Source organism: Cyanistes caeruleus, chromosome 10 (assembly GCF_971803275.1).
Source record: "Cyanistes caeruleus chromosome 10, bCyaCae1.hap1.1, whole genome shotgun sequence".
In the NCBI taxonomy this organism is placed as follows: Eukaryota; Metazoa; Chordata; class Aves; order Passeriformes; family Paridae; genus Cyanistes; species Cyanistes caeruleus.
In genome coordinates, this window is record NC_141710.1 from 4,900,316 (window position 1) to 4,927,263 (window position 26,948).

The 26,948-nt window shown below is 51.6% G+C and overlaps 1 protein-coding gene and 1 long non-coding RNA gene across 2 annotated transcripts; one reads left to right on the forward strand and one right to left on the reverse strand.

Moving 5' to 3' along the window:
* Positions 1-11,173: 11,173 nt before the first annotated feature.
* A4GNT (alpha-1,4-N-acetylglucosaminyltransferase) lies at positions 11,174-18,163 on the reverse strand. The gene is made up of 4 exons (XM_023933433.2): positions 17,719-18,163; positions 14,295-14,500; positions 13,186-13,635; positions 11,174-12,289 (listed from the first exon to the last, which is right to left on the reverse strand). The coding sequence occupies exons 1-4, from the start codon at positions 18,161-18,163 to the stop codon at positions 11,678-11,680; spliced, it is 1,713 nt and encodes a 570-aa protein (XP_023789201.2). The 3' UTR covers positions 11,174-11,677.
* Positions 17,720-22,049, forward strand: LOC147651207 (uncharacterized). The gene is made up of 2 exons (XR_015274400.1): positions 17,720-17,928; positions 18,034-22,049. It is a non-coding gene; the product is annotated as an uncharacterized LOC147651207 (long non-coding RNA).
* The last annotated feature ends 4,899 nt before the right edge of the window (positions 22,050-26,948 follow it).

The following is a 26,948-nucleotide window of genomic DNA, read 5'->3' on the forward strand; positions in this document are numbered from 1 at the left end:
TGCTGAGGGAAAGGTAAACAGGGGAATGTGAAAGGCAAGAAAACACACAGAAAAATTCGAAATGCAGGATTACGACCGAGTTAGAACTAAAAAAAATTCCCGAGGAAACAGCTTTGAAAGTTACATTTTATTTTTCTGCTACACAAATGCTGCAACAAAGTCGAGGCAGCTATCTCTCGGTCACACTTTGATGTGTGCAGGCGTGTAGATGACAAGATTAGGGGCAGGAGCCTTATGGGGAGCTGACAGAGAGCTGTATCCGGGAATTCCTGCCCTTGCTGGGCTCCTAATCTTCCAGCATCAGTTTCTCATTTCCTTGCCTCGGCCAAAAACTCGCAGGATGAAATATTTTAATGCAGTGAACTCCACTGAAAAAAATCCCATTCCCGAGCAGAGAATCATTTATTTATGAGCCTGGCTGTGGCGTAACTACACTTGGTGCTACAGCTGCTCCTGTGTTTGTGGCCCTAAGGGACCTTATCTCGTGCTCAGCACCAGGGAGGGTGGCGAGCATCATTGCTGGGAATGACAGCACCGGGAGCACCCACGGCCGCGGAACTGCGGCTCCTGCTGCACGGAGAACTCGGGTCCTGGACGTGGAGCTGCTGGAGAGAGTCCAGAGGGGGCACCAGGATGAGCAGAGGGATGGAGCAGCTCTGCTGGGAGGAAAGGCTGGGAGAGTTGGGATTGTTCAGCCTGGAGAAGAGAGCAGGGGTGAGCTCAGTGTGGCCTTTCAGTGTCTGAAGGAGCCAACAGAAATCACAGAGAGAGAATATTTATGATGGACTGGAGTGACAGGACCTCAGACTGAAAGAAAGAAGACTTAGGTTGCATATACAGAATAAATTCTTGGCTGTGAGGGTGGAGAGGCCCTGGCACAGCTTCCCAGAGCAGCTGTGGCAGCTCCTGGATTCCTGGAAGTGTCCAGGGCCAGGTTGGATGGGACTTGGAGCCAGCTGGGATAGTGGAAGGTGTCCCTGCCCATGACAGGGTGGGACTGGATGAACCTTAAGGTCCTTTCCAACCCAAACAATTCCATGATTCTGTGATTTCTCGTCTGGGACACAGACCCAAGTATCCCCTTTTCAGCTGAGCTGATGTCCCCTCTAAGCCCTGAAGCCAAAATTATCTGTTTGGGAAACCTCTGGGTCTTTACTGAAGCCAAAATTCCGTTTTCCAAGCTTTCCTCTGCAGCCCAACAGGCTAAAAAAAAAAAAAAATTTGTGATACCCTAATTATTTTTTTTGACTTAGAGATGCAGAAGCACCCTGAGGATGACCCAATGCCTTGGTGACAGCTCATCATGTCCCAGTGCTGTTATGTGAAGGACACAAACCCCTGAGCCTCATCCACCACCCTCAGTGCAAAGGGAAAGGGGACACTTGCCCAGGCGCTGCCTGGGGACAATCCCAGGGCCACCCGCCCCAAACACAACCTCTGCCCCCCAAACCACTCATTGCAGGGGGACACTTCACCCTCAAGGATGTGAATTTGGGCTCTGAGATCCATGGCATGGGGCTGGAGCTGCTGGAAGGAGCAGCACGTGTGGAGCACACAGCGCTGGACCAAATCCATCCTGCCTGGCTGTGGGCTGGGAGGAGCAGGTCCAGGTTTGCTGGGCTGAACTGGGCTTGCTGGTTTGACCAACTGCACAGCAGCAGGGAGGTTTGGACCTCTGGAGCTGCCTGGATAAAACCAGATCCCTGAGACTCCAGAACACATGGCCCTGTGAGTAAATCCAGTGTTTCCAGCTGCTGTTCCCAGTGAGGGAGGGAAGAGAACCCTCTCCCACCTTTTATTTTGCCTTTATTGACCGTAAACTGCAAGGGATGGATTTGGCAGCACTTGTAGAACCAAGGGAGATGAGCCAGGGAACTCATGAACAGTTGTTGGGGTTTTGTTCCCATAAATTTGATCATCCTCTGAAAAACTCATTTCCCATTCAGAGGAGCTAATTAAATCTAGGCTTGTCTAATAAAATCGACCTGCAAAGGCTGGGTGCATTATCTAACAGCTCTGAACAGGTTCTTTCCAAGCCTCTGCAACATCTGGAGTGTGTGAGATCACTCTGGATTTGCATGGAGTTTGACCAAGGGAAAAGCTGGAGCTACAAATTGGACTAGGAGATAAGAACTCTCCTGAAATCTATATGCAATTAAAAGCCCAATCTTCTTCCCTCTGGTGACAAGGTTATTGCTTTTATGGAGTTGAACAGAGATGAATGAGTCTATGGATTAATGGCAGTAAGATTTATGACACTGTGCTTGCCCTAAATATTATGGGAGAATAGCTCTCTGAGTGAGATATTCCAACTGAATAAATTTGATAGGATTTTTATTTTCCTGTATTATTTTTTTTCAGCTTTGGGAGAACTGTGCTGCATTCAGAGCTTGTTACTGCTGTGGGTTGAATATTTGGTGATATTCCCTTGTATATTCATGATTTATAAAAGTATTACCAGTAACAGGAGCCCATGAAGGAAAAAGTCATTGGGAAAAACAAAACACACAAACTGACTGATTTGTGGGATTTCTTCTTCATTTAATTGGCCAGGTCTTTATCTCGCTCCCTCTGGGCTTGTTTTACTGTTCCCAGAGTCTCTGGAGAGGATAAAGCCAAAGGGGTCACTTCTGGCAGGAGAAACTGGGTGTCAGCAGCTGGTGGAGACCATGGAAAACCCTCTGTGCTGTGCTGAGCTAAAGAGCTGAAAAATTAGAAAGAGGCAAACAAAAACCTGTGGAGATTTCAGGAGAGCAGTTTGGAAGGGCTGGAGTTCCACACCCAGGGCAGGGCAGAGGGGTGAGGACTGAGGGAAAACCAGGGGTATGGGACAGGCCCTGCTCCTCTAAATCCCAGCAGGGTGCAAGGATTACATCATCCATCACTTAACAAAACTTTGGGAGTTGTTCTAAGCCAGGCTGGAGAGGGCTTGGAGCAACCTGGTGTAGAGGAAGATGTCCCTGGGGATGGAACAAGATGGGCTTTAAGGTCCCTTCCAACCCAAACCACCCTGGGACTTTCTGACTTTGAGGCAAAGCCTCTGGGGGTTGAACAGAGAGGACAGGGATGTGTTTTCCAGCCTATGGACTGAGCCTGACCCACCACCCTGCACCACCTGCAAGCCCTGGGCTGGCAGGGCACAGCAACAGCACAGATTTGATCCCAACTTCCCATGGAACACGTTGGCTCGAGATGCCCAATGTGGAACAAAACCTCTTATCCACATCTCAACCCCCTTGCTGGTCAGGGCATGAGTGTCACCTTTCTCTTGGCACAGGGCTCTCAGCTATTTCTGGACTTTCCCAAACTTAGGAGAAGTTTCTCTGCACTTTTCCACCACTACTTGGACTTGGTGTTTGAAGCTCACCAAAAGCACCCCAGGCAGGAAAACTCCTGGGAAAACCAACAGGAAAGTGATTCTTGCACTTGTTGGCAGCTGAATGGACAGGCTCCTGCCTTGGCACCAGCTTTGCCACGTTGTCGAGGCAGAGCAGCTCCTGCTTTCTGCCCTTTTCCTGCCTGTTTGCTCTTTGGGGCAGGAATTTGTTTTCCCATTGGTTCTGGATGGTGACAGCACCAGTGCTCAGCCCGTGTTTCCTGTCACCCCACTCCGTGGAACAAATTCTCACTGCCTCCTGTAACTTTTTGCAGGTAAAAAGGGTTTTTCTGCTTATTTGTGATCAGTTCAGCAGAAAACTTTTATTTTTATTTTTTTTCCCAGAGGAATTTAGTTTGTTCCCCTTGTTCTGCTCAGCACCACTGGATGTGTTCTGCTTCCTGCTAAAAACTCAGCTGGAAATGTGGGAAATGGGGAGGGATAAGAGTCTGAACCAGAAGTGGAATGGGTTGGAAAAGAGAGGAGGAACTGAGTGCCAGTTTTCCTGCTACATCTTCCCAAATTTCATACTTTTTGGAAACCAAGATGATAAATGCACTGCTAGAAATGGCCAAAACACAGGCAAAATTAGGAAAATGAACTTAATTTACACAGATGAGCTCTAGAAGGGGTCAAGCTGACATGGTCACGTCCACAGTGCAGAGAGTCATCCTTGGGGTTGGGTTTCCCAGTGATTCCAGAAGGAAAGGAGGGAGGACACAGCAGCTGTGGCTGGGTTCTCTGTCCAAGTGAATTCGGGCCAGGCTCCTCCTGCAGCAGAAAATGGGGCTTTTCCCATCACCTTCTGGAGCTTTGGCAGGGAGGAGAGAGAGGAGAGGGGAGAAAGAGGGAAGTGAGGAGAATGAAAGCTGCTAAAGAATCAAGAAGCCACACCCGAGTGTGTCCAGTGTGGAGAGCTGGTCCCAGCCTGTGGGATGGGACATCCCGTGGGAAGGGGGTCGTGCCTGCACCCTAAGGATATCCAGGGAGATCTGCTGTGGCTCCAGAGCTCCTGGCACTATCAGCCCTGGTTATTGCTCACGTGTGTGATGAAGAGGAGAAATCACACCTAGGAAATGTCATTTATCCTCCTGGGTGACTGACCAGGCAGGTCCCAAACCTTGGGAGAGCCTCAGCACTGGGGTCTTCCCAAAAGGAGGTGCCAGGAGCAGCCCTGGGGGTGCTGCAGAGCTGCTGCTGCTCGTTCCTGGTCCTGTGGCACCATCCAGTGGCTGCTGGCAGAGCGCTGTCACTTCCCTGTCCCCACCATGTGTCCCCTCCCCGGCATCCCTGCTCCACAGGGAAGGGCTCCAGGTCACTGCTGCCAGGTTTGGAGAGGAATATTTGCTGGAGAGATCCTAAAAAGCAATTCCAAAAATTAGAGCCAAGAAGGCCAAAGACCATCGTTGCATCAGGACACCACACGTTCCTCTACTGCCATGGTTTGAGAACTGCCACCAAATCCTCATTTTTATTTTGAATTTGTCTGATCAAGGCCTGGAATTTCATTTTTATTGCAATAAGGAAAAATAAATATTCCCAGTGTTTTGTGCCAGGCCTTTGTTGGGTAAAATCTCTGTAAATTTTGTTTTCTGTGTAAGAAGCAATTTAATTTGGACACCACTGTAATTACACCAGTTCTCCCCATAAATTGAGGTTGGTTTAAATCCTCTCTTAGAAATTCCATTATTTCAGCATTACATCACTCCAATTACCTCTAGATTTGTTCCAGAGAGCTTTTCCCAAGCTGATTCTCTGGCAGTTACTCTTTTGCTCCCAACTGCATGAATAATAATTCCCTCCCCTCCAAAAAAAAAAAGGGTGAATGGACAAACATTAGGAAAAGGACAGATGTGTGCAGCTGGATGAAGGGCCAAGGGCCACATCTGCTGCTGCAGGTTTGAAACCCCTGTGCCCAAACTCTTCTCTGTGGCCCTGCTGATGGGCAGGAGCTGGGAAGAAGGTACCTCATGACTCTTTATTATTTTAGTGTAAATGATGTCCAGAAGCACCCCTGTGGATTTGCACAGGATACCTGGAGTTCCTTGGCTGGTCTGGGGCCTTGCTGAGCTCACAGAGTGGGCAGAGTTTCCCCCACTGGGTGATCTCTGTGCCCTGGCATCCAGGGGTTTTCCAGGACCAGTGTGGATGTGATCCAGCCCCACATTCCCCGTGGGCAGGTCCATCACATCCCACATTCCACACCTGGCTGCTGGAATCTCCAAACTTGTGCCTTGTCTGTGTTCAGTATTGCTTTCTTGAGCTTAAACCTATTCCTGAGCTTAAAAACCTCCCCTTGAGCTTAAATCCTACTCCCCTTGAGCTTAAATCCTACTCCTCTTGCTCCTGGAGCAAACAACTCACTCCTCTTCCTCAGCTGCTCTTGAGCTCCTCTTCTTCTCTGCTGCCACCTCATTCTCACCCTGAGTTGTTCCTTCTCTGCATTTCTGCACAGTTTCTCCAAGTTTTTTGTTTCATACATGCATTTTATTTTTATATATTTTATTGCTTTCGCTTCCAAACCCCAAGACAATTTCTTCATCCCCTTGCCAAAGGTTCTGGGAAGGGAACAGGGAGCAAAACTACAGTGGGAAATTCCATGTTTGTCCCCAGTCCCACACAGTGGGTACAAGCCCCCGGGTCAGACTTGGCCAGAGTTATCCCACAGGGGCAGGGAGCCTCCAGGAAAGTCCTTTTCCAAACAAACTAAATGGACATGGGGTTATGTGGGAAAAGGGGGGAAAGGGGTTTGCAAGCTCTGCCAGAGCTGTATTTCACCCTGCTGGGGTTTTGGGAGCAATCAGTGTGTTTTTCTGAATGTTGCAGGTCAGCCCACATGGGATCAGTGTGCAGAGAGCAGCTGCAGAGATTGCACCACCCAAAATGCCCTTTTCTGGGCATTTCAGGGGACATTTCTGGGACATTGCCCCCTGGCTCAGGGCACAGCATGGCTGTGGATACAGGTGTCCCAGAGGACACGGTGTCCCCTCACCTGGGATGAGGGAGGAGAGCTGTGGAGGCAAAGCTCCTCTTGCACTGCCTGCTTTTCCCATCCCTGCTGGACCAGCTCATCCCTCGGGTGGAGGAGAGCAGGAATTTGTCATCCTTGGGCTGCTGCTGATGCCTCACCAGAGCCTGGAGTCTCTTGCATGTCCAAGTGGAGATTCTCTTCACAGCCTCAGGCAGATGAGCCTGGCATTGTCATCCCCAGGGCAAGGCACAAACCATCTCCCACAGCATCCTTCCAGCTCCAAACCCAGTCCAAATCCCAGGGAATTGGGATTTTCCTGGGACACATCGCTTCCCAGCCATACATATCCCAAGATACAGCCCATGTTTGCTTTAGGGAGTGACTGCTGAAGTGTTGATTTGGGAATTTTCAGGCTGGGGCAGGGGGGAATGTGCAGCATTTTCTCTTGGGAGGTACTTACAGCTCGAGGGGGTTTTAAAAGCTCGAGGGGATGTAAAAGATGAGAAATGGATGGGGAGGGGGTATGGGTCTGGCTTTGGGCACCTCTGCTGCCTCCCACACCCCCTCAGCATTCCCGAGTAATGTGCCAGGGAAAGGGAGACATGCCATGCAGTGAAACAAACCCAGGATATCTCCTTAAAAACACCTCCAGGAAACATCCGCGGGGTAAGTCCCGGCTTTTCCTGGTGCTTTTGGCACCCGGAGCAGAAGGAGCATCCTGGATGGAGCATCCCGGGCTGGCTGCATCCCTGCACCGGCTCCGCGCCCTGCTAGGTGGTGGTGTTGTATCGCCGGGAGCAGCTCGGGAATGCTGGCAGGAAAAGCTGCTCAATGTGCTGGGCATCAGGAGGGCTTCGGGAGGGTGAATGTCCCCTGGAAATCCCCGCCCTGCCCTCACACGCGCTCCTTCCCCCAGGGAGAAGGAGCCCTGGGTGATTCAGCACAGGAGAGGCAGGTTGGCTGGAGAGATCCTAAAAAGCAGCCTCAGAGGTGGGAGCAGGGAAGTTTATTCCCCGTGTGACCCTGTGGTTCTGCCTTCACCATCCCATCTGCCTCTCAGAGGGGGATTTTTGCAGATGGGTGGGTTTTTACTGCTGTTTGGGTTGCTCCCCCCATAAAAATGAAACACTTTGGGACAGTTGTGTTTCTGGGGCAGCTCAGGGCTGGTGGCACTGGAAGAACAGATGTCCCCTGTTGACCCACAGGCTTTCCAGCTTTTCCTCCAGCACATCCTCCAGGATGGGGTGGCACTGCTCCTGGAGGTCTGGGTTTCTCTGCAGGGCTTTCAGCAGCTTCCCTGTGGTGGTGGCCTCCTCCCTGGGCTGGAGGACTGGGCAGCAGCCTTCTCCCCCATGAGGGTCCCAGCAGTCCCAGAGCAAGGAACTTCTTGCTCTCACAGCCTACCTCCCTCTATGAAGGAGCAACTTCCTCCCCTAATTCGATTAATCCTTGCCCACAGCTTTCCCAAAATCCCAGCCAGCACCCAGCAGCCACCTGGGGCAGCTTTTCCAGGGAAGTGCTGGTCATGGAGCTGCCCAGACAATTCATCCCCCCTGTGCTCCCATCAGCTCTGCCCAGCTCTTCCCCATCCCTATCCCCACAAATCCCCCTGCTCAATGCTGGCTTGCTCCTGGTGCTCTGGGCACAGGGATGGTCCCAGCCCCAGCACCACCTGATGGATCTTCATCAGCACCACTCTGTCACCTCCTGGGTCCCTGCAGGGGGGTCAAAAAGGAGCTCAGGCCCCAGCATGGGAGCAAGTCCTGATCAACACCTGCTTTGCTATATGGAAGGCATAGACACAGCTGTCCCTTTGGGGATGACACCAGTCCTTGGAGAAGTTTCTGACCTCAGGGCCACTGGCTGGAGGATCAAAGGGGTCACAATGTCCTCCCTTGGTTATTTGCCAACAGCCACCCCTGGTTTAGGACTGGTTTTATTTTCTGCCTGCTTTAGGGAGCAGAAATCCCCCATTTCCTTCCCCTGGGCTGCAATGAAGGACCCACAGCAGGCCCTGGTTTGTTTGCAGATAGCCATTAACACAGCTGAGAGGAGGCAAGGTCACCCCTTTGCTGTGAAATTGGATGGAAATGTCATGGAAATCTCATGGAAATCTCATTCCTTTGGGATCTGGCTGTGATGCCAAGGGACAGTTTTGGTTTGTGGGCTGTGCTGACAGTGGAAGGACTGGAAGTGTCTGGTCCATGGCTGATGTGGGGGAGAAGCACAGCCAGCTCCCCACAAGCAGAGAAGAGATTGAGCTCTGAAGGAATGGAAGTTATGAAAAACACATCTACATCCAAATTGATTCACTTCAAAATGCCATCATTACCTTCAGCTGTGTTTGCTGAGAGCAGTTGGATCTGTAAAGAAACAGACTGGGCATCACAGACCATTTTTGGTAATTTTTGGCAATTTTTCTTCTCTCTGCAGAATAGTATTATGAAATGTATTCAAAACCAGAGCAGAAAAGAGCAAATTGAGCACTGAGATGCCCCAAGAGCTGTGTTCCTTCAGCTGACTGTGCCTGGGAGGGGCCAGCTCAGAGCCTTTCCTTCCCTCAGCACAATCACCTGGCCATCAGATGCCATCCTGTCACACCCCATGTGCCACTCAGTCCTGAGACAAGGAAAAGATGCTCCCAGCCAGAATTTAAAGCCTTGTTCTGATGGATGACACCCCAGTGGGTGACTTGTGCTGATGATATTCATATGATACTTTGTGTTTAATGAGTGCCAAATAGAGTAAAACATCACAGGATGGGCTTGAAATGGGGCTTGAAATTAGGTTTAGTCTAAGCTCAGCAAATATTTTAAGGCTGCTTAGGGTTAAACATCTGCTTAAATGCTCTTAATGAGCCAAGGGCTCTTTTTCTTTTCTCCTCCTCCTCCTCCTATTATTATTAGTAGTAATATTATTATTTCACTTGTTCTTTTTTCCTGGGTGTTGCTGGCCTTGGGCTGCTGCCCAGGATGGGAGCTGAGGCAAAAAAGGAATGAGAAGATGGGAATGTGGTAAAATGGGTTTGCAGCCATCTCTTCCCATCATCAGCCAGGGAAGATCTCTGGATTTTTATTCATAACTGGGATGTCTTCCAAAGGGCAGAAGATGTGCCACCAGGTACAAAGTCTGCTGGTGATAGCTTTAGGTCTTCTCACTGGCCATGATAGGACACAGCTTCAGTCATTTCTGGTGTTATTTCCCTTGGTAATTTAATCATGGAATCCCAGACTGGTTGGGGTTGGAGAGGACCTTAAAGCCCATCCCATTTTTCTGAGGCCAAGGTGTAGGATACACCAGCAGGATGCAGCAACAAGTGCCATGCCCGGGGGTGTTTTACACCCTCCCACCTTGCAGCAGCTGCTGGAATCAGCTGCAGGAAGAGCTGCTGTGGGAAAATCAGCTTCTTCCACCTCCTGCTGTCCTCCTTGTCCCTCCAGAGCTGTGCTGCTCCATTCCTGCTGCTGGGAGCAGCCAGCTCAGTGTGGGCACCCTGCAGGCACCGTGTGTGTGTGGCCAGGCTGGTCCCTGGTGCTCCTGGCAGTGCAGCACCTACTGGAGACCCAGAGTCTGCTCAGGACCTGCTCCAGCAGTTTCCCCATCTCCTCCAGACCCTTCTCAAATGCAGCCAGCACCTCCTGCTCTTTCCCAGCTTCTCCTGGGACCCCTCCCATGTGAGAACTTTGGTGAGGTTGGCTGTGCTTGGTGCCCTGCTTTGCTCCAAGTGCTGGCAGGATTCCTCCCCTCCTGTCAGGCAGGGGAGAGAAATGGGATGGGATTGGGTTCATCTCCAGAGGAGCCACTGGATAACAGAGCAGAGCCTTGGAAATGCCTCTGTCTTGAGCTCACTAGTGAAGGGAGCTTGAGTGGTGAAGTGCTCCAGTCCTACCCCTCCCCTCATGGACACTCCCAGAGAGTCAAGTCACAGGGAAGAAAAGGCAAATCCTCACTTGTTGCCAGAGACAGAGAGAAACTGGAGAGGAGAGATGAGGAGCAGAGCGAGGAGTGTGAGGGATCAAAAGGAGTGGGGAACAATCAGAGCTGTCACCGGAGTGGACGGCACCAGAGCGTGAAACTCGTGGCAGGGGCTGAGCCAGGAGAGTGTCACATTAGGGAGGGGAGAGGAAAAATATTCCCTCCTGCTCCAACAATCACATGGCAGCACCTGGCCGTACACTGGAGTGACTTTGGAGGAACACAGGGCAAGAGGGAGCCCCTTGCCTGAATGCAGGAGCACATAAACCCTGTGTGCAGAGGGCTCCCTTCTCATGCTGGATCCCAAATTTGGAGCTGCAGCCGGCCCAGCAGCTGCTGTGTTTGCAGGAGATAGCATTGTGCACATGGCAAACATTGGATGACGGAGACTGATCCCCACCTTTCTGCTCCCGAGTTAAAACCAGCTGTTCAGAGAGACTCAGCAGAGATCTGCAAGCTGGGCTTCTCTTTGGGGAATTGGGTGGATTGGCATTTTCCTGGGAGAGTGTCTGGAAGGGGATAGCTCACTGGGAGCCCTGTTGGGATGAAATGGGATGTTTGCACAACTGGACACGGGTGACCACCATTGAAATCCATTTATTTAAAAATGGATTTCATAATAAATCCCATTTATTTAAAACTGGGAACCTGGAGAGCCATCCCTATCCTACCTCAGTGTCTCAGTATCCCCTTTCCAGGCACACTTTCTACAGCCAGTAGAAAGTTTCTTTCTTTACCTGTGAAGATGGGGCAGAGCAGCTGCTTCCTGGCAAAAGCCAAAGTAGAAGTGTGGGAGCACAAACCTTTGGAAAATGTGACTCATTTTTCAGGAAGAAGTGAGCACAGAGGAGTGGTGTTTATGAACTCTTTTATTGTCATTCACACTAAAGTCCCTCTCAAAAACGTAGGGTGTAAAGTCCATGTGAGGAAAAGACCAGGAAAAAATGCTGGTTTGGGCTTCTCTTTTGCCCTGGAGGCTCCAGTCCAAAGTCTGTTGTGCTTCCGACTTTTCTGATGCGGGAAGCTGCCGGTAGGTCCAAGAGGAGCAGAGACAACATTCCTTGTGGGAGGCCATCCCTCTCTTTATGAACGTTTCCCTTGGAGAAGCTTGTGAAAAGCTTCAAAATCCCTCAGATTTGGGAAGGTTTGATTCATGAGCACCTACCAGGAAACAGAACTGAGGCAGAGGTGTCCTTGGAGTGTACGTCCAATGAATACCCACCACGATTCTCAGCATCCCAAGGGAATAGGAATGGTGGTTATGAAAGCTCTTTCTTTCTCCTACAAAGCCGGATACAGACAGGGTGGGGATTGTGCTTGGCTGGAAGGATCAGCCCTCTCCTCCGTGCTCCATGTCACTCCATGTCCTCAGGGCCTGGGAGATCCCTGTGCTTGGCATTCTGGATCAGGTCCTCGTAGGTGGTGGGGCAGTAGGTTTTGTAGAGTTTCTCAGCCAGGGTGTTGCTGCCGGCCACCACCACCTTGCGGTTGCGGTTCATGAAGTTCCACAGGTGCAGCGCATAGGAATGGTTGAAATTGGGGCTTTTATCCCACACCTGGTAGTACCGGCCCCAGGCTGGGTATGGGATGGGGTAGAAACGCTGGGGGTTGAGGAAGGAGATGTTCTGGCAGCTGTGGTCCTCGGTGCCTTGGAAATCCGTGAGGTTGCAGAGCGTTTTGAGCATCCTCGTCATCAAAAAGGGGCCCTGGTTGCCCCAGATGTTGCCGTTGTACTTGAGAACAAAGTTCTCCATGCAGTCCCAGATGAACTTGTGGCGGGCAGGGAAGCCGAAGATCCCGTTGCTGGAGAAGCGCGACTTCTGGGCCGCCAGGAAGCTCTCCTGGGGGATGGGCCGGATGGAGATGACATCCGTGTCCATGTAGATGCCCCCGTACTTCCAGATGAGCGCCAGTCTGCTGGCGTCCGAGCTGACGTGCACCCAGTTCTTCTCCTGCTCCGGCACCACCTGCGGGGTGGGAAAGGTGAGATGTGATGCTGCGGGCAGGGAACGGATCCAGTCCATCCATGGGGCTGCAAATGGCACCACAAACCTGCACCTGCAAATGCTGCTGACAGACTCCTGCTGCCTCCAGCCGCTGGATTTTACTGGGATGAGACAAGGAGCTGGAGCAGGGCAATGCTTTGCTAGCATTAGGAATGCAGGAACGTGTCCCAGGTGGTTTGATGGCACCTACAGCGTTAACTCCATGCCACCATGAGTCATTCCCTGCTATTTCAGTGGGACACAACCCACTTAACACACTCCCAGATCCCTCCCAGCTCTTTGAACCAGGCTGGAGGCATTTCATCCACATTTGGAGTCAGTTTTTCTCAGGAAAAGAAAGAATTTGGAGGAAATCTGCCTGCCCTGCCCAAGCAGTTTGACCAAAACTACTTGTGGGCAGTTTGCCAGGAACTTTTTTCCAGGGTGGAGCTCACCAGATCCCACCTTGGCTTTGCATGTTTCTATTATTATAGAACCTGAAATCTCTCCCCTATCTCTTATCTCCTGCGGGCTCCGTCAGAGTGAGGCAGCTCTATCAAGTGCTCAGGCAGCACATTTTGTTCAACCAGCTTCTGTTGGGGAAGATTATTAAGGCTGTTTTCTCAAAACACGTCTGTAATCTATTTTTACCGATGTTTCCTTTGCCAAAAAACCCGATTCTCCAGATAAGGCCGATCATGTATGCCATAAACAGAGAGATGAATACACAGCAAAAGGCGGCCAAAATGAATCTCTTCCCAACCAAAACAATAAAAGTCACAAATTTCACACAGTCCTGCATTCCTCATTCCTTTTAAAGCCTTTTCCCAGCCCTGGTTATGGCTCTTCTCCTGTTTTCCACTTGTTTTAACACTCACCTGGTTGTACCACTGGAGCAGAGGGGTCTCCTGGAAGACGGTTTCCATCTGGAGAGGAAAAATGAAGACATTCTTCATAGAAGACAAGAGGGAGAAGGCTGCATAGCTGGTGTTCATGTCCAAGGCCGTCTCGTTGGAGAGTCCCCTCATGAAGAGGATGATGGGCCTGTCCTGGTAAATCCGGGCAGCGGATTCCACGGAGCACGACACCAGCGGGGGCGGCTCCAGGCGCTCCGTCGTCTCCAGGAAAATGATGCTTTTGCCAAGGTTCAGCACCTGCTCAGGTGTCAGGTAGTGCTGGGACATGGGCAAGTAGGAGAAGACAGAGCTGGACAAGAGGGAGATCTCGTACAAAATGCCCGAGACAAAGCAGAAACAGAGGCATATCTGGAATTTCCTCAACATTCTTTCTTTCCTGGAGTGTTTGGGGGCATGCCTCCGGCATGGGTGCTAAGGAGAGACAAGGAACAGCAGGAGGAACCAGTTACTGTTCAGCAGGCCTGGGAAATGGAGGGACGTGGCTTTGGAGAGTGAAAGATGAAGGCAGTTTGGTGACAAGCCTGGTGACAATCCCTCTACGGGTACAGAGGCTCTTCTCCCTGGGATGAAGATCTGGGGTCCCACCTCCTTGGCCCCAGCTGGGCAGGGGGAGCCAGGAGAGGTCTTGGAGAAGGGATGGGCAGCTGTGTCCCATGGTGCTGGCATGGGCTTGGCAGAGAGCGAAGGACCCAGGGAGAGCGGGTGAGAAGGGTCACCATGCCAAGACAAGGAGCCCCATGACCATCCCTGGAGCAGACTGGTGTGGGGAGCTGTTCCCAAGCACTGCAGTGCCATTCCAACACGTGCTTGTCCCAGGGAATCTGTGGAACCCAAGGGGCTGCGAGTGTCACAGGGGGAAGGTTGTGATTACAGTTCAGGGTGTGTCATCCAGAGCTAAAACATCAGCACACCAAAGGCTTTTTCCAAATCCAACCCTTCTGCTAGCACTTCAACCCTGAGGGATGTGAGGGATTTGTGTCCTGCAGGGATGGAGTCTTGTGATGGACCAGAGAGAAGCAGACGAGGATAGAAAGCGGATGGTTTCACACAAGGAAGGAATTACCACCTACCTGGATTATAGTCCTGACAAATCTACATTTCCAGCACCTTTTCTTGCCCTGGTGGTGACTCTTGGACTCCTGCAAAGCCCAGCTCCCTGGTGGGGACACCCAAACTGTCTGGAGCATGCAAAGGGATTTCTGGAGGTATGAGAATGATGCAAGGGGAAAAACCAGCTCTGCTGCTGGCTCAGTCACAGAAAAGGTGTGGGATCCACCTGAAAGGACAAGGAAGGCACATGTTTGGTGAGACCCATCTCGTGCCTGGCACAGCTCCCTCCTCCCAGTCCCACCAGGACATGAGGCCATACAGCCACAGGGAGTTCCTGCTGGTAAAAGGCAGGATGGAATGGGATCTGCACTGGGCTGTCTGGTGACACAAGGAAATTCCCTCCTGAAATGGCCCCTGGTTGCACCTGAGTGGCTCTGCAGGGACCAGGAGCCAGGCTCCAGCAGAGGGGACACACCTGGAATGACAACCCAATGTCCAAGAGGCCCTGAAAGTGTCCAGAGCTTGACTGATTGAAGGGAATGGCAGGAAACACAGCTCTGTGTGCTGGGATAATTAATGAGCCTCATTCCATGTCACCCTTCCAGAATACAGATAAGTCTGGAGCGGAGCAAACCCCATGGAAATCCCTTGCCAGCACTGAGCTTGTGCTTGGAGCTGTGGCAGCTCCCAATCCATTTCTCAGAGCTGGATCTCATCAAATTAAATATTAAAGCAGTGGCTGTTCCCATCAGTGCTGCTTCCCATGCTGCATAACAGATTTTATTGTTTTCCATTACAACTGCAGAGGGTTTCTCATTACATCCTGGGTTCCCAGGACAGCACAAGAGTTTGGGAAGAAATTCTTGGGTGTGAGGGTGGTGGCACAGATTGCACAGAGCAGCTGTGGCTGTCTCATCCCTGGAAGTGCTCAAGGCCATGTTGGAGAAACCTGGGATAGTGGAAAATGTCCCTGCCCCTGGCAGAGGTGGCACTGGATGAGCTTTAAGTCCCCCTCCAACCCAAACCTCTCTGGGATTCTATGTTAATTTTTCCAGCCCCATTCCCAGTTTCTCTCGTTGTCCCTGCACTCTGCTGTGAGTGGCACACTGGGGCCTCCCTGCAGATAGGGAATCTGAACGGAAGAAGGGGAATGAAGAACAAATACCTGCGGTTTGGAAAGGCCGTGTTCCCGAGCCTGCAGATAAGGCTCCCTAGGTGCTGCCCCGTGGGGCTCAGGTGGAACACACATGTCCAGCCCAGCCCAGCCCCACAGGGCTCGGGAGACACCAGCACTAACATTAAAATAATCTGCTCAATCTCCAAATTTTCTCCTGCCTTTCCCACCTGCCTCTCATTTTCAGACAGGCACACTTAATTTACTCTGGTCATTTGAAAAGAAAACAGAAAGAAAATGTTGCTCCCTGGCAGCTCTCTCACCATCTCGGCTTGGTTAGATTTTCAGACTTCTGGGTGGTGTTTTTTTTCCAGCCCAGAGTAGTTTGGGTTGGAAGGGGCCTGGGAGCTCATTTTGTTCCAACCCCCTTCCACTGGAGTTCACACCCCTTGGACTCCAGGGCCAGGAAAGCTCAGGGGGATCCTTCCAGTCTGAGCTGGCTCATCCCAGTCCTGGGGGCACCCAATGGTGCTCCTGTACCCTTAGGACAGGGATACCTTCCACTACCCCAGGTTGCTCCAAGCCCCATCCAAACTGTCTGAGAACACTTCCAGGGATCCAGGGGCAGCCACAGCTTCTCTGGGCACCCCGTGCCAGGGCCTCATCATCCTCACAGAAAGGAATTCCCTCCCAGTATCCCATCTAACCTCTGGCAGAGCCATTCCCCTGTCCTGCCGCTCCATGCCCCTGTAAATCATTCCTGCTGTTGCTCCAGTGCCCACCAGGGACTGGAGTCCCTCTGCTCCTTTTTAAATCTTGATGCCACTCTCCTGCAGCAGAAACCCCTGGCTCTGCTTTGATTAGAGCTAGGACCATGAGGACATTCCCATTACTGAATTCATATTTCTCCTTTGATGGCCGACAGATCGGATGTCTCAGGTCTTTATGAGCAGCCCAGCAAAGCCGTGCTTGCAATAGTCCTTCAAATTTAAAACAGTCCGGGAGGCATTTTATTTGCAAATTGTGGGCAGAGAATGAGGAGCCACTCCAACGCCTCCCTGCTCTGCGCACGACGTGGTGAGGAGAAAGACGCATCTCCATCGGCTCATTCCGGGAAATTGTTTTGCTTGGTTGGTTTTCCAAAACCCCTGTGTGGCGAGTTATGAATTCTCATCACATTTGACCTGGAGGCTGCTGTTATCAAAATGTTCCCTTCCCTGCTTGAGTTAAAAGGACTGTGGAGCCGAATGTTAAAAATAAATCCCGGCCATTGAATAGATTACCCTGCTGAGTGGGATGATTCCGGGATGCGGCTGCTGCCTTGATGGCCCATCTTGTAAAAAGATTTCTTTTCTTGGGGCAATTTCCGTGTTTCAAGTGCCGGATGAGAGCGGCTGGGAGACTACAAGGGAGATTACTACAGATGCCCGTGATAACTCCTCAAGGTGTCCGTGAGACACAGGCGCTGGGAATACAGCGGGGTTTTGCCAGCAGTGATGCTGCTGGGTCACCTCACACCCTTGGAGCCCCTGCGGTGCACAAAGGGATGTCCCCAGGACAGCCCACGGGACCCCATCAGCCCCGCAGGGACTCGGGCTCAGCTTCAACAAGGACTAAAACTCCTCATTTGCTAAAAAGGACTTTTTGAAATAAATAAATAAATAAATAAATGGATAAATGAATAAATAAATAATCCCAGCACTTGCAGCTCGCAGTTTGCCCAGCCCTTGAGCCCAGACGTCATCTCAGTTTTAGGCTTCCCAAAGCGAGAGCTGCATCACAAATCGCAGTTCAAACGCCGCAAGCAAAATGCCGCACATCTCACGGTCCTCTGGCAAACCCCTGGATCCCCATCCCCTCAGCTCCTGGAATCCCTCGGCATTCAAAGCAGAGACCCCCATCCTCTCTCCCATCCCCTCCCTGCAGCTCTCCTCGGAGAGCCGGTGGGATTTGCCGGTGGGATTTTCCTTTGGGATGCACCCACCCAAAATGTTTCTGGGCATAACCCCGGGCCGGTCCCTGATTTCCACACACACGGCCCCTCCTGAGCACACACCCGTTTATTTTTGAGTCTCTGTGGGATCCGCTCGAGGAAATTACAGCTGCAATCAATGCACGTGTACGCACTTCAGCCCCAACCTGGTCACACTGAACACCAGTTTGGGAAAGCGCTTCCTCAGGGAAAGCCCGTGCCAGGAATTTATCGGATTCGCCGCAGGATTAGCTAAAGCAGCCGATCTGTTGCGAATGAAGGAGCTTCTCACTGTGCTGCGCCACACCTGCCTTCCCATTCTCCAGCTCAACAGGTTTAGGGATGGAGCAGGACTCACCTGGGGGCTGCCGAGAGCAGAAGGGCGCAGGCTGTGGAAGCTGCCCTGGGAGGGATGCGCAGGCAGTGCGGAGCCCGGGGAGCTGCGCTGCCTCCCGCCTGTGTCCTGCCCCGGCCGGGCTCGGAGCAGCCTCATGGCTCTGCTGTTTGCATTCCCGGCCTGCCCAGATAAGGCTCAGCTGGGGCAGGAGAGGTTCTGCAGTGGCCAAAGGTGAGTCCCCTGCTCTGCCAGCGTCACAGAGCATGGGCGGGACTGGGGAAAGGCTCCTTTTGGGGGTGGTTTGCAGCACTTTCAGCCTTTTCTCTTTGTGTCCAGATCCGCACTTAGGGGAGGCTCTTATAGGGCAAGGAAGAACTTTGCTGGATGGGATCGGTGCTCTGGATACTTCCAAGGGAGACAACAACAGGGCTTCCTCCACAAACACCTCCCAGATAACACTGCACATCCTGAAACACCGCCTGACAGGCTCCAGTGCCTGCCCAGGCAGGTGGGGAGATCCCCCGATCCCCCAGAGCCCCGCGTGTCCCCAGCAGGATGGCTTTAGGGGGGCAGGAACAGGACTGGGTGACCCAGCTCAGACTGGACAGACTCCCCCAGAGCTCTCCTGGCTCTGGAGACTGAGGGGTGTGAGCTCCAGTGAACTCTGCTGCTGGGACAGCAGAATTTGTAAGGAGAGGTGGAACCGTGGCATCCAAGGAAACTCCCCAGTGCATCCCCCTGATCCGGAGCTGCTCAGCCCATGTGAGGACGCCACAGCATCCAGCGGAGATGTGACCCCTTCCTCCAGCCACAGACAGCAGCCAGGTGCTTTGCAGCTCTCCTCCTCATCCTTTTCCTATCTCTTCCTAGTTCTGGCCAAGCTGTATATCCAGAAAAGCTAGGAGAGCTGGAAGATTTGTCCAGCCAACGAGTGCTGGCAGCACCATGTGTTGCACAAATGCAGACACGGCAAACCCCCCCATTTTCCATCCAAACCATCAGTGCTTAGAGACCACCAGAAAGCCGCTCGGTGCATCCCTCCCGGCAGGCTGTGATGGCACCAAAAAAGCCAGCCAGCTCTTCCAAACCAGCCACCGACATTCCAGGGCGCTCCCATTTGCTCGGGAGCAGCCCCTCACCCCTGGGCAGGGTGCGGAGACCCTGCCCGGGTATGTGGCTCCTGCTGGGGGGGCTGGCGGAGGATGCGGAGCTGCTGAAGCTGCTGCAGGCAGAGCAAACAGCGCCCACGGAATGGCAGCGAGATACCCAGCCCTTAACCAGCTGATAAGAGCCCGGGTGAAAATGCCGGGAGGGCTCCAGCTCTGAAAACCATCCCTGGGGCAATGACGTGGGTGAGGAGCCCTGGCACACCCTCGGTGAGGAGCCCTCCCCTTCAGCAAACACCGGCTCCATCGCTTGCAGGTGCCCTGCAGGGAGCTGGGGTGGGCAGCTCCTCTGGGGGTGAACACAGGGGGTGCCCACCCCTCCAGCAGATCCACGGCATCCCTGCCCATCGGAAATGGATGATCTTCAGCGTCCCATCCAACCCAGACGAGGCTATGATTACATGGTGCCCATTCCTCCCTTCCCAGGGCGCTGGGAAGTGTCTGCTGAGCCCGGAGATGCGGCAGCAGCAGGACAGAGATAGCAGCTGATATTAAAAGTTCCAGCCCTGCTTTTATCTTATCCATAACATGGTAACTTCCCCATCCTGCCCCATTTCTCCCCACTGCCTCTCAGCTGAGGCTGCCCCTGGATCCCTGGCAGTGTCCAAGGCCACACTGGACAGGGCTTGGAGCAGCCTGGGACAGTGGCAGGTGTCCCTGCCCCTGGCAGGGGAGTGAATGGGCTTTAAGGTCCCTTCCCACTCAAACCATCCTGGAATTCCATGACCACCTTGGTTACAGAGGAACACCCTCCACACCCACTCTGGTTTTCCATCCACCTCACTGCTCTTAACTCCTGGCATTTTTATCTTTTGGTATTTATTGAAAGCCTGTGTCTTTCTTCTAGAATTATATTGATATGGTAGCAAAGTAATTTGCTCCTTTTGAGGAACAGGGAAGTTATAAATTAATGTTTTCTTAGTTATTTTCTCAAAAATCAATAGCTGTGCTTGGAAAACAATAAAGCACTTAGAGCTTACATGCAGATAAACACAAAAGGAGAGGAGCTCATCTAAACAGACCCAGAGTTACATCTCCCAAAGGAGAGCTTGGCAGTCAATCCACAGGGAGGCAGGGCCAGGAATGCACGGAGGGAAAAACATCAGAGGAAGGAATGCAAAGAGCTGATCCTTGTGCCAAATTACAGCCAGGTGTAAAGCAATATCTTTGTGCTGGTTTGGGCTGGGGTAGAGTTGATTTCCCTCAGAGGAGCTGGGATGGGGCTGTGTTTGCCATACCGAGCTGGGGGAAGAAGGAGGAAGAGAGGGATTCTTGGTGTGGTGGCATTTCCCTTCTTGAGTCACCTGGCTTTCCCGGGAATGGCTGAACACCTGCCCATGGGAAGTGGGGAATTAATTCCTTGTGTTTGTTTGCTTGTGCACAGCTTCAACTTCCCCTACTGAACTGTCATTATCTCAGCCCACGAATTTTCTCACTTTTGCCCTTCCAGTTCTCTCCCCACCTCCAGAGCAAAGGGAATTGGGTTAGCCAGGGGTGCTCCTAAATCTGCCTCTGCAGCACCAGGGCTTTTTGTGCTGCTCAAAGCGCAGCACCACTAGGCTGGGGAGCCTCACGAGGCAAAGCCACTTTCATTTCTCCTCCCATTAGAGACAGATCTGTTTCCCCTAAGCAGGGCCAAAGCACACTGCCAGTTTACCTGCTGCAGGTTATATCTGAGCCCCTGAGAGCTGAGTTGTGCCAAGCCTGAAGCCCCTGCAATGCAAAGAAACCCACTGAGCTGAGCTCATCAGAAGTTTATAGGGTTTCTGTTTGTGGGCAGGGTGGAAAAACCAGAGCAAAGCCTGGTTTTACTGCACCCCATCCCCTAGAAAAGAGAAACACCAGGGAGTGAAAAGCTCAAAATTATTGGTTGTTTTGCCTGTAAGAAATGGGTTTCTTGTAACACAACCAACATTTGAAACTAATAGCAAATTAAACTATTTGTAACTATAGTAATTAAAAAAAAAAATAGCAAATTCTCAGATTTTGAGAAGAAATTCCTCCCTGTGAGGGTGGTGGGGGCCTGGCACAGGTTGCCCAGGGAAGCTGTGGCTGCCCCTGGGAGTGTCCAAGGCCAGGCTGGACAGGGCTTGGAGGAACCTGAGCTAGTGGAAGGTGTCCCTGCCCCTGGCTGGGGGTGGGACTGGATGAGCTTTAAAGTCCCTTCCCATCTAAATCATCCAGGGATTTTGGGGGATACTGTCAGCACAGTGCCCTGAGCAGGGTGAGGTGCCCCAGACTGATCCCTGTGCTCCAAACACCCAGTGGGAGCAGGAATCAGGTGCTGAGAGGTGATGCTCGCACATCCGGAGCAATGGCATTAGAAATCTCCAGAAAAATTCCATCAGAAAATCCTGCTCAATTCCATCAGCAGCCAGCAACAAGAGCTTTCTATATTCATGAATTCATCAGTCATATTTCAAAAATAATAAATGCTGTTATTATTGTTATTATTGGAATGAGTTTCTCCATTATGTACTGAGTGATTGTAAGCACTTGCTGCCTCCAGCACAGGAACCACCTCAGGAATAATCCAAGCAAATGATATTTGTGTGGTGGCTGCCACGGGGTCATGTTCAGGGGTTTTTAAGTGAGGAGGGTATTAACCAGAACAACAGCAGCAATCATAACAGAAAGAAAGTCATTATAAGTTGATGTAAAACACTATCAGGGTGTTTTTTTTTTCAGGCAAATTTAGCTTGGGGCACGTGACTGGTGCTTTTGTGGGGTTTGTCCTGGTTTCTTGGAGCTCTGCCTGTACTCAGAGCCTCTGGCTCTCTGCTTGCTTTGCTTGTGTACAGAGGAAGGGAAGTAAAACAGAGCTCGGGGAATGAGGACTGGGATGGAGCAGGACTGTTTGCTCCAGCCCCCTTATCACACCAGTTTGTCCCCATGGCCACTGTGTGCCACCTTGGCTCCTGAGCCTCAGAGGTGGAGCTTTCCCTGCTCCTGGGCCCCTTCCCTGCTGCTCCTCGGATTCCTGGCCATAAAATGCTGCAAAGAGCAGAGGAGATGAAACAACTGACCAGCAATTGTGCACTTGGAAGTTAAATCTGGATAACAAGTGGATGCAGGGGATGGGCTGGGATTGGTGGCTTTCCTCCAGAAAACTGGAGCCTGGTAAAGGCTGGAGGTGTCCCCTACCATCCCAGAAGGGTTTGGGGTGGAAGCAGAGTCCCTCTTCACCCTCTGTCCCCCCTAAGTCCCCTCCCTGGCTCCATCAGGCTCCATCCCAACCTTCCTTTCCCCGTGATCCAAGAGCTGCCACGGGGCTGTAAAATACAAAATGGGAACAACTCAAGATGAGGCCCCGCCGAGCTGTCAGCACGTTTTGACACGAGGCCAATAAAATGGATTCCAAAAAGATGGGATCCCACCATGCCAAAAAGTAACATTTGGTTGAGCATCTGCCAAAACAAAACTAGCAGACTGCTGGGAAGGCTGCATTTTCCAAGGATTTTTTTAGGCATGAGGAACGGCAAAGAGGAACTCAGTGAGCATCTTCAGCTTCCCAGGCTACGAGGGGAAGGACCCATTGATAGCTGGAGGAAACACTTACTCCAAATGGTAGGCAAAATTTCAATTTCTGGCCCTGGTGGGATGGGAAATTGCTCTGCTGCCACACTAGAATAATCTCAGCATATCCAGAATCCAGGATTTTGCCCTGGAAATAACAGGGAATCATTTAAGCTGCACACCCTTGGTCTGTCATGACAAAGTGGATGAACAGCTTACACACTGCCTTCATTTCAGTCACATCATGTTTCTATCTGTTAAAAAAAAAAATAAAAAATTAAAATTTTATGTTGGTGCCTACAACTCCTGGAGAATTTAGCCTCACTAACTCCTGTGTGTCCATGACATCAGAGATGGGGGAAGACCTTCCCACGAGCAGCAATCTGGCTCCAGATATTAAAGATGAAATGAAGATATTATTTATACTGAGGCAGGCCCTGGCACAGGGTGCCCAGAGAAGCTGTGGCTGCCCCTGGATCCCTGGAAGTGTCCAGGGCCAGGCTGGATGGGGCTTGGAGCAACCTGGGACAGTGGAAGGTGTCCCTGCCTGTGGCAGGGGGTGGCACTGGGTGAACTTTTAGGTGCCTTCCAGCCCAAACCATGCGGGGATTCCATGATCTCTGGGTTAGAGAGATGACAGGGATGGGTAAAAAGGTCAGAACAGCAGGAAGGTGCAGTGTGAGGGGAAGTTGGGAGCTTTGGAAAGCTTCTTTAGGGAAATACATAAATGCAGGCAGTAAGGGGAGCTGCCAGGACCAGGCCATTCCCCGGTTGTCCAGGAATTCAGGGAGAAGGGACACAGGGTGTGCAGGGAGGAGAGCAGAGCTTTCTAATGAGCTTTGTGGGTCAAATAGCACAGACTGAGGCCCTACAAGGATTGTAGGGAAAGTAAGGAAGATAAGGAGAGTGAAAAGCAGGAGCATCCAGCTCTGGATGTGTTAACCCATTTGTAGTCAGACCTGGGACTGCAGGACAAATTCTGAAGGAAACATTAATTAAATGCACTGAGAAAAATGAGATAAAGTGTAACCTAGGTTTACCAAAGGCAGTTTGTGCCAGCCTGTGCTGACATCTTCCTTTGATAAGATAATTGGTTTTCCAGACAAGGGAAATTTGGTAGATCTAATCTATCTGGAGTTCAATAAAGCATTTGATACGGGGCCACATGGGAAATTATTAGTGAGGCTGGAGAAAATGAGAATTAACAGAAGTCGAGAGTGGGGAGAGCCGGGGCTGGCACAGAGAGCGCACCGGGATCGGGATCGCCACGGGAAATCAGGGAGATGTGGATGGGTGTCCCAGAGCCTGTCCTGATCCTGGCAAAGTCTCTCCATCTCCCAGGCTGGCAGTGAAGCGTCCTGGCTTTCCTGCAGCAGGCTGTGGGAGCAGGAGCATCACTGCAGAGGCTGCAGGGCACCGTGAGATGGCAATGTTGGTCCGTGGAACAGCATCCCACCCCTCATCTCCCAGCTCACCGCCTGGACACATTTCAGCGCCGGCTCCACGAAATCTGTGATTGCAACTGCGAAGCGACGGCGGTGGAAGCTAAATCAGTCCAAGGAACGTGGCTCTGGACAATCAGCTCTGGTGCCACGGGAAGGGAAGCGGTTTAAATCCATCAGATGGGATGGAGGCAGCGCTGCCCTCCCTGCAGAGCCAGCCCAAAGAGCACAAAAAGCCCCAGTGCAGCCAAAGCAGGCAGAGCTGCTGCGGGTAAGTGCGAACACATCCGTGTGTGTGCACGGCACAGGGAGAGGAGGAGATGATTTTATATAGAAATAAAATCTGCTTATCCCTTGCCTGTATTTTTAGCTGAAATTACACCTAAATGCCATCTGATCAATTCAGCTAAAATGAGCCCTTAATCCTAATAAATCTTGATCACCTTTTTAAAGCTGGTGAAACAGCAGGGAGGGTGTTTGCATTAAGTAATAACACCTTGATTCGGATTCCTTTGGCATGGAGCAAACTTACATAAGCACGAAGAGCTCCTGTTAATATTAAACAAGGACTTGGAGAGGCCCAAAGGAATGCCTTGGGCTGCTTTTTTGCCCTTTGCATCACATCTGGATGCTCCAGCTCCATCCTCAAGAATGGAAGGCACATGTAATCTTCAGGAATTCACCAGTCACGGCAGCAGTGGGTCACTCTTTTGGGATAACAAACCCCACCCACCCAGGCCATTTCCATCTCCCAGGGGTGTTCTAATAAAGCAAAAAAAAATGTTGGACTTGATGATCTCAGAGGTCTTTTCCAGCCCTGATGATCCTGTGATTCTGAGGAGGCTCCATCAGGAAAGAGCTGCTGCTGGATTTATCTCACCTGTGCTGCAACAGATTTAGCCACGGATGGGACTCGCGGTTTTCTATAATTTTTCACAGAAGAATCTTGGAGGAGCTCATTATTCCTCAAACCCAGAACAACTTTGTCAGTTTTAATAAATCTTCAGGGGGACTTTGAAATACTGAATTGCCAAAGGATGCTGTTTCAGGGAAGCGTGGGCAGCACCACCCACTGCACCCCTTCCTTCCATCATTAGCCATTATGATGCCTCCTGAATGCTGGAATTTATACATTATTATTGTGGCTTCCCAGATTCCTTCCCTTTTTTTAGCACCTGCGCAAGCACTGCTTTGCCAGTGGTAGCCTATACAATAAAATGGTTCCTTTCTTCCTCTCATTTTCCCAGCTACCCAAGAATTTCTTTAGGTCATCTCTCACTCAGTAAATTATGGGTTAGAGCTGTAAGAGACCAGGAGCTGGGAGGCAGAGGCTCTTTTTATAGGAGTCTTGAACAAGCCTAGCCCCAGCTGCTCCAAATTAATGTGGATCCAGTGATGTGAAAGGAGATGTATTCATTGGAATGCAGCTGGGATTTTAGTTCCCGGCTGAGTGTTTGATGGGGGGTGGCTTTCCTGGTAACCTGCTCATCCCTAGACCTGGTGCTGAGTGTGCTGGAGGTGTGGGAGCTTCCCTGGAGGAAGAGGGAAGGTGTGGGGGAATCCTGAAGGTGGTGGTGTTTCCATTGCTAACCAAGAGCAAATTCACAGCAGCAGCAGCTGGGAACAGCAGGATGGGGCTGGAGGTGCCCCGTGGAGATGGGGTCAGCTGGAGCAGGGCAGGGGGTGGAATCCTTGCAGGGGGCTGTGGGACAGGGTGAGGTGAGCAGTGCAAAACTGCCTGTTAGGGGGGAAAAAAAGCAGTGGGAAGGGAAGGAAAACTGGGATTGCAGCCTGGTCTGCAGATGAGTGCTTGTAGGTATGGGTCAGGTGGGTGGGAGCCCACGCTCAGGTGTGGGTCCAGTGGATGGGGGATCCCACTGGGGTGTGGATTGGATGGGGGGGAGCTCACACTCAGGTGTGGGTCAGGTGGGTGGGACCCTACACTCAGGTCTCCAGCTCAGTTTCCTTCAGGGAACACCGTAAAATCCATAGGGAGTGGATCTCACCCTTCATGTTCACCTCCAGTGCAGGGTGGTGGTAAAACGTTCCCAGGATCTCATTTTCTGAGGGATCCATGGAAATGGGGCTCCCTCCTGGGATCCACCCCAAGGCCATGCTGATCTCACTGAGCACTGAGAGTGTTTGGTCTCCACCTTCCACGTGTTCTCCCAATGGACCAAAGGCTGCCTTTGCAAATCCCTTGGAGCTCCATCCCATGGTGCCTCCTCTCACTGTGTGGATCTGGAATCCTTCCTCATGTCAGCATTTCCCAGCTGGAGCTCTGGGATGACTGCAGAGCTCCCCTGCCATTTAGGAATCAAAGGATCAAGGTCCTGGCCTCTGGAATGTCCCGGTGACCCTGGCATTGTGCAGCCATGCCCAAAGCTCTGCATGGAGCTGGCAGGGAACATAAATCTGGGAAGAATTAATGAAGACCCCCAGGGCCACGGCTCTCCATGGCTGTCTTGTTAACATGATCTAGGAAAGACAGGGGGCCCTTCAAAAGATAAAACCCGGGGATAATAAGTAACTCATCAATGTCAGGGAGAGCCAGAGCATTGTCAGGGAATGTTGGATGAAGGTTTGCAGAGCATCCCACCCCCAGAACCTCATGGCTCACCAAAAATCAGCATCCTGGTTAAAAGGTGTTGAAATGTTCCCCCCTTTGGCACATCCCTCTTCCCACTGGCAAAAGTCCTTTTGGTTTTCTCTTGATGCCAGCAGGGACTAAAGCCTGGTGGATGGTGGGATACTGGGCTCTCCCACTCATCCCAAAGGCCTGGGATCAATATTTTATGAGAGGCAGAGGAATTCTCAGAGGTCCCAGGGTGGTACCCTCAGGGCAAGGAGAGAGGGATGGGTTCTTCTCTTGGTAAAACGAGCCCCTGCCAACCCCAGATCCTGAAGCTGGAAATGGAACTCAGGGTTTCTTGGCAAGGAAGTGGCACTGACAATGATTTTGGGTTCAAATGTCACCTCTGTGCTGGCTGATCCAGGCAAGGGTGGCGATGGCTGGGGAGGCAGCCTTGGTGGCCAGGGCGGTGTCGGTGGGTGACAGCAAAGCAGAGAGGCAGCAGCGAGTCTCAGGTCCCCAAACTTGCACATCCTTGCTCTTGACCTTCCCAAA

Bases quoted from the DNA above. Each gene is read 5' to 3' on its own strand.
- A4GNT (XM_023933433.2), bottom strand. From the start codon at position 18,163: ATGTGCAGTGTTATCTGGGAGGTGTTTGTGGAGGAAGCCCTGTTGTTG. The intron at 14,501-17,718 runs GTGAGTCCTGCT...TTGTCCTTTCAG, and splicing joins CTGCTCTCGGCAGCCCCCAG to GTGGATCCCACACCTTTTCT. The intron at 13,636-14,294 runs GTAGGTGGTAAT...GTCTCTCCTTAG, and splicing joins TTGTCAGGACTATAATCCAG to CACCCATGCCGGAGGCATGC.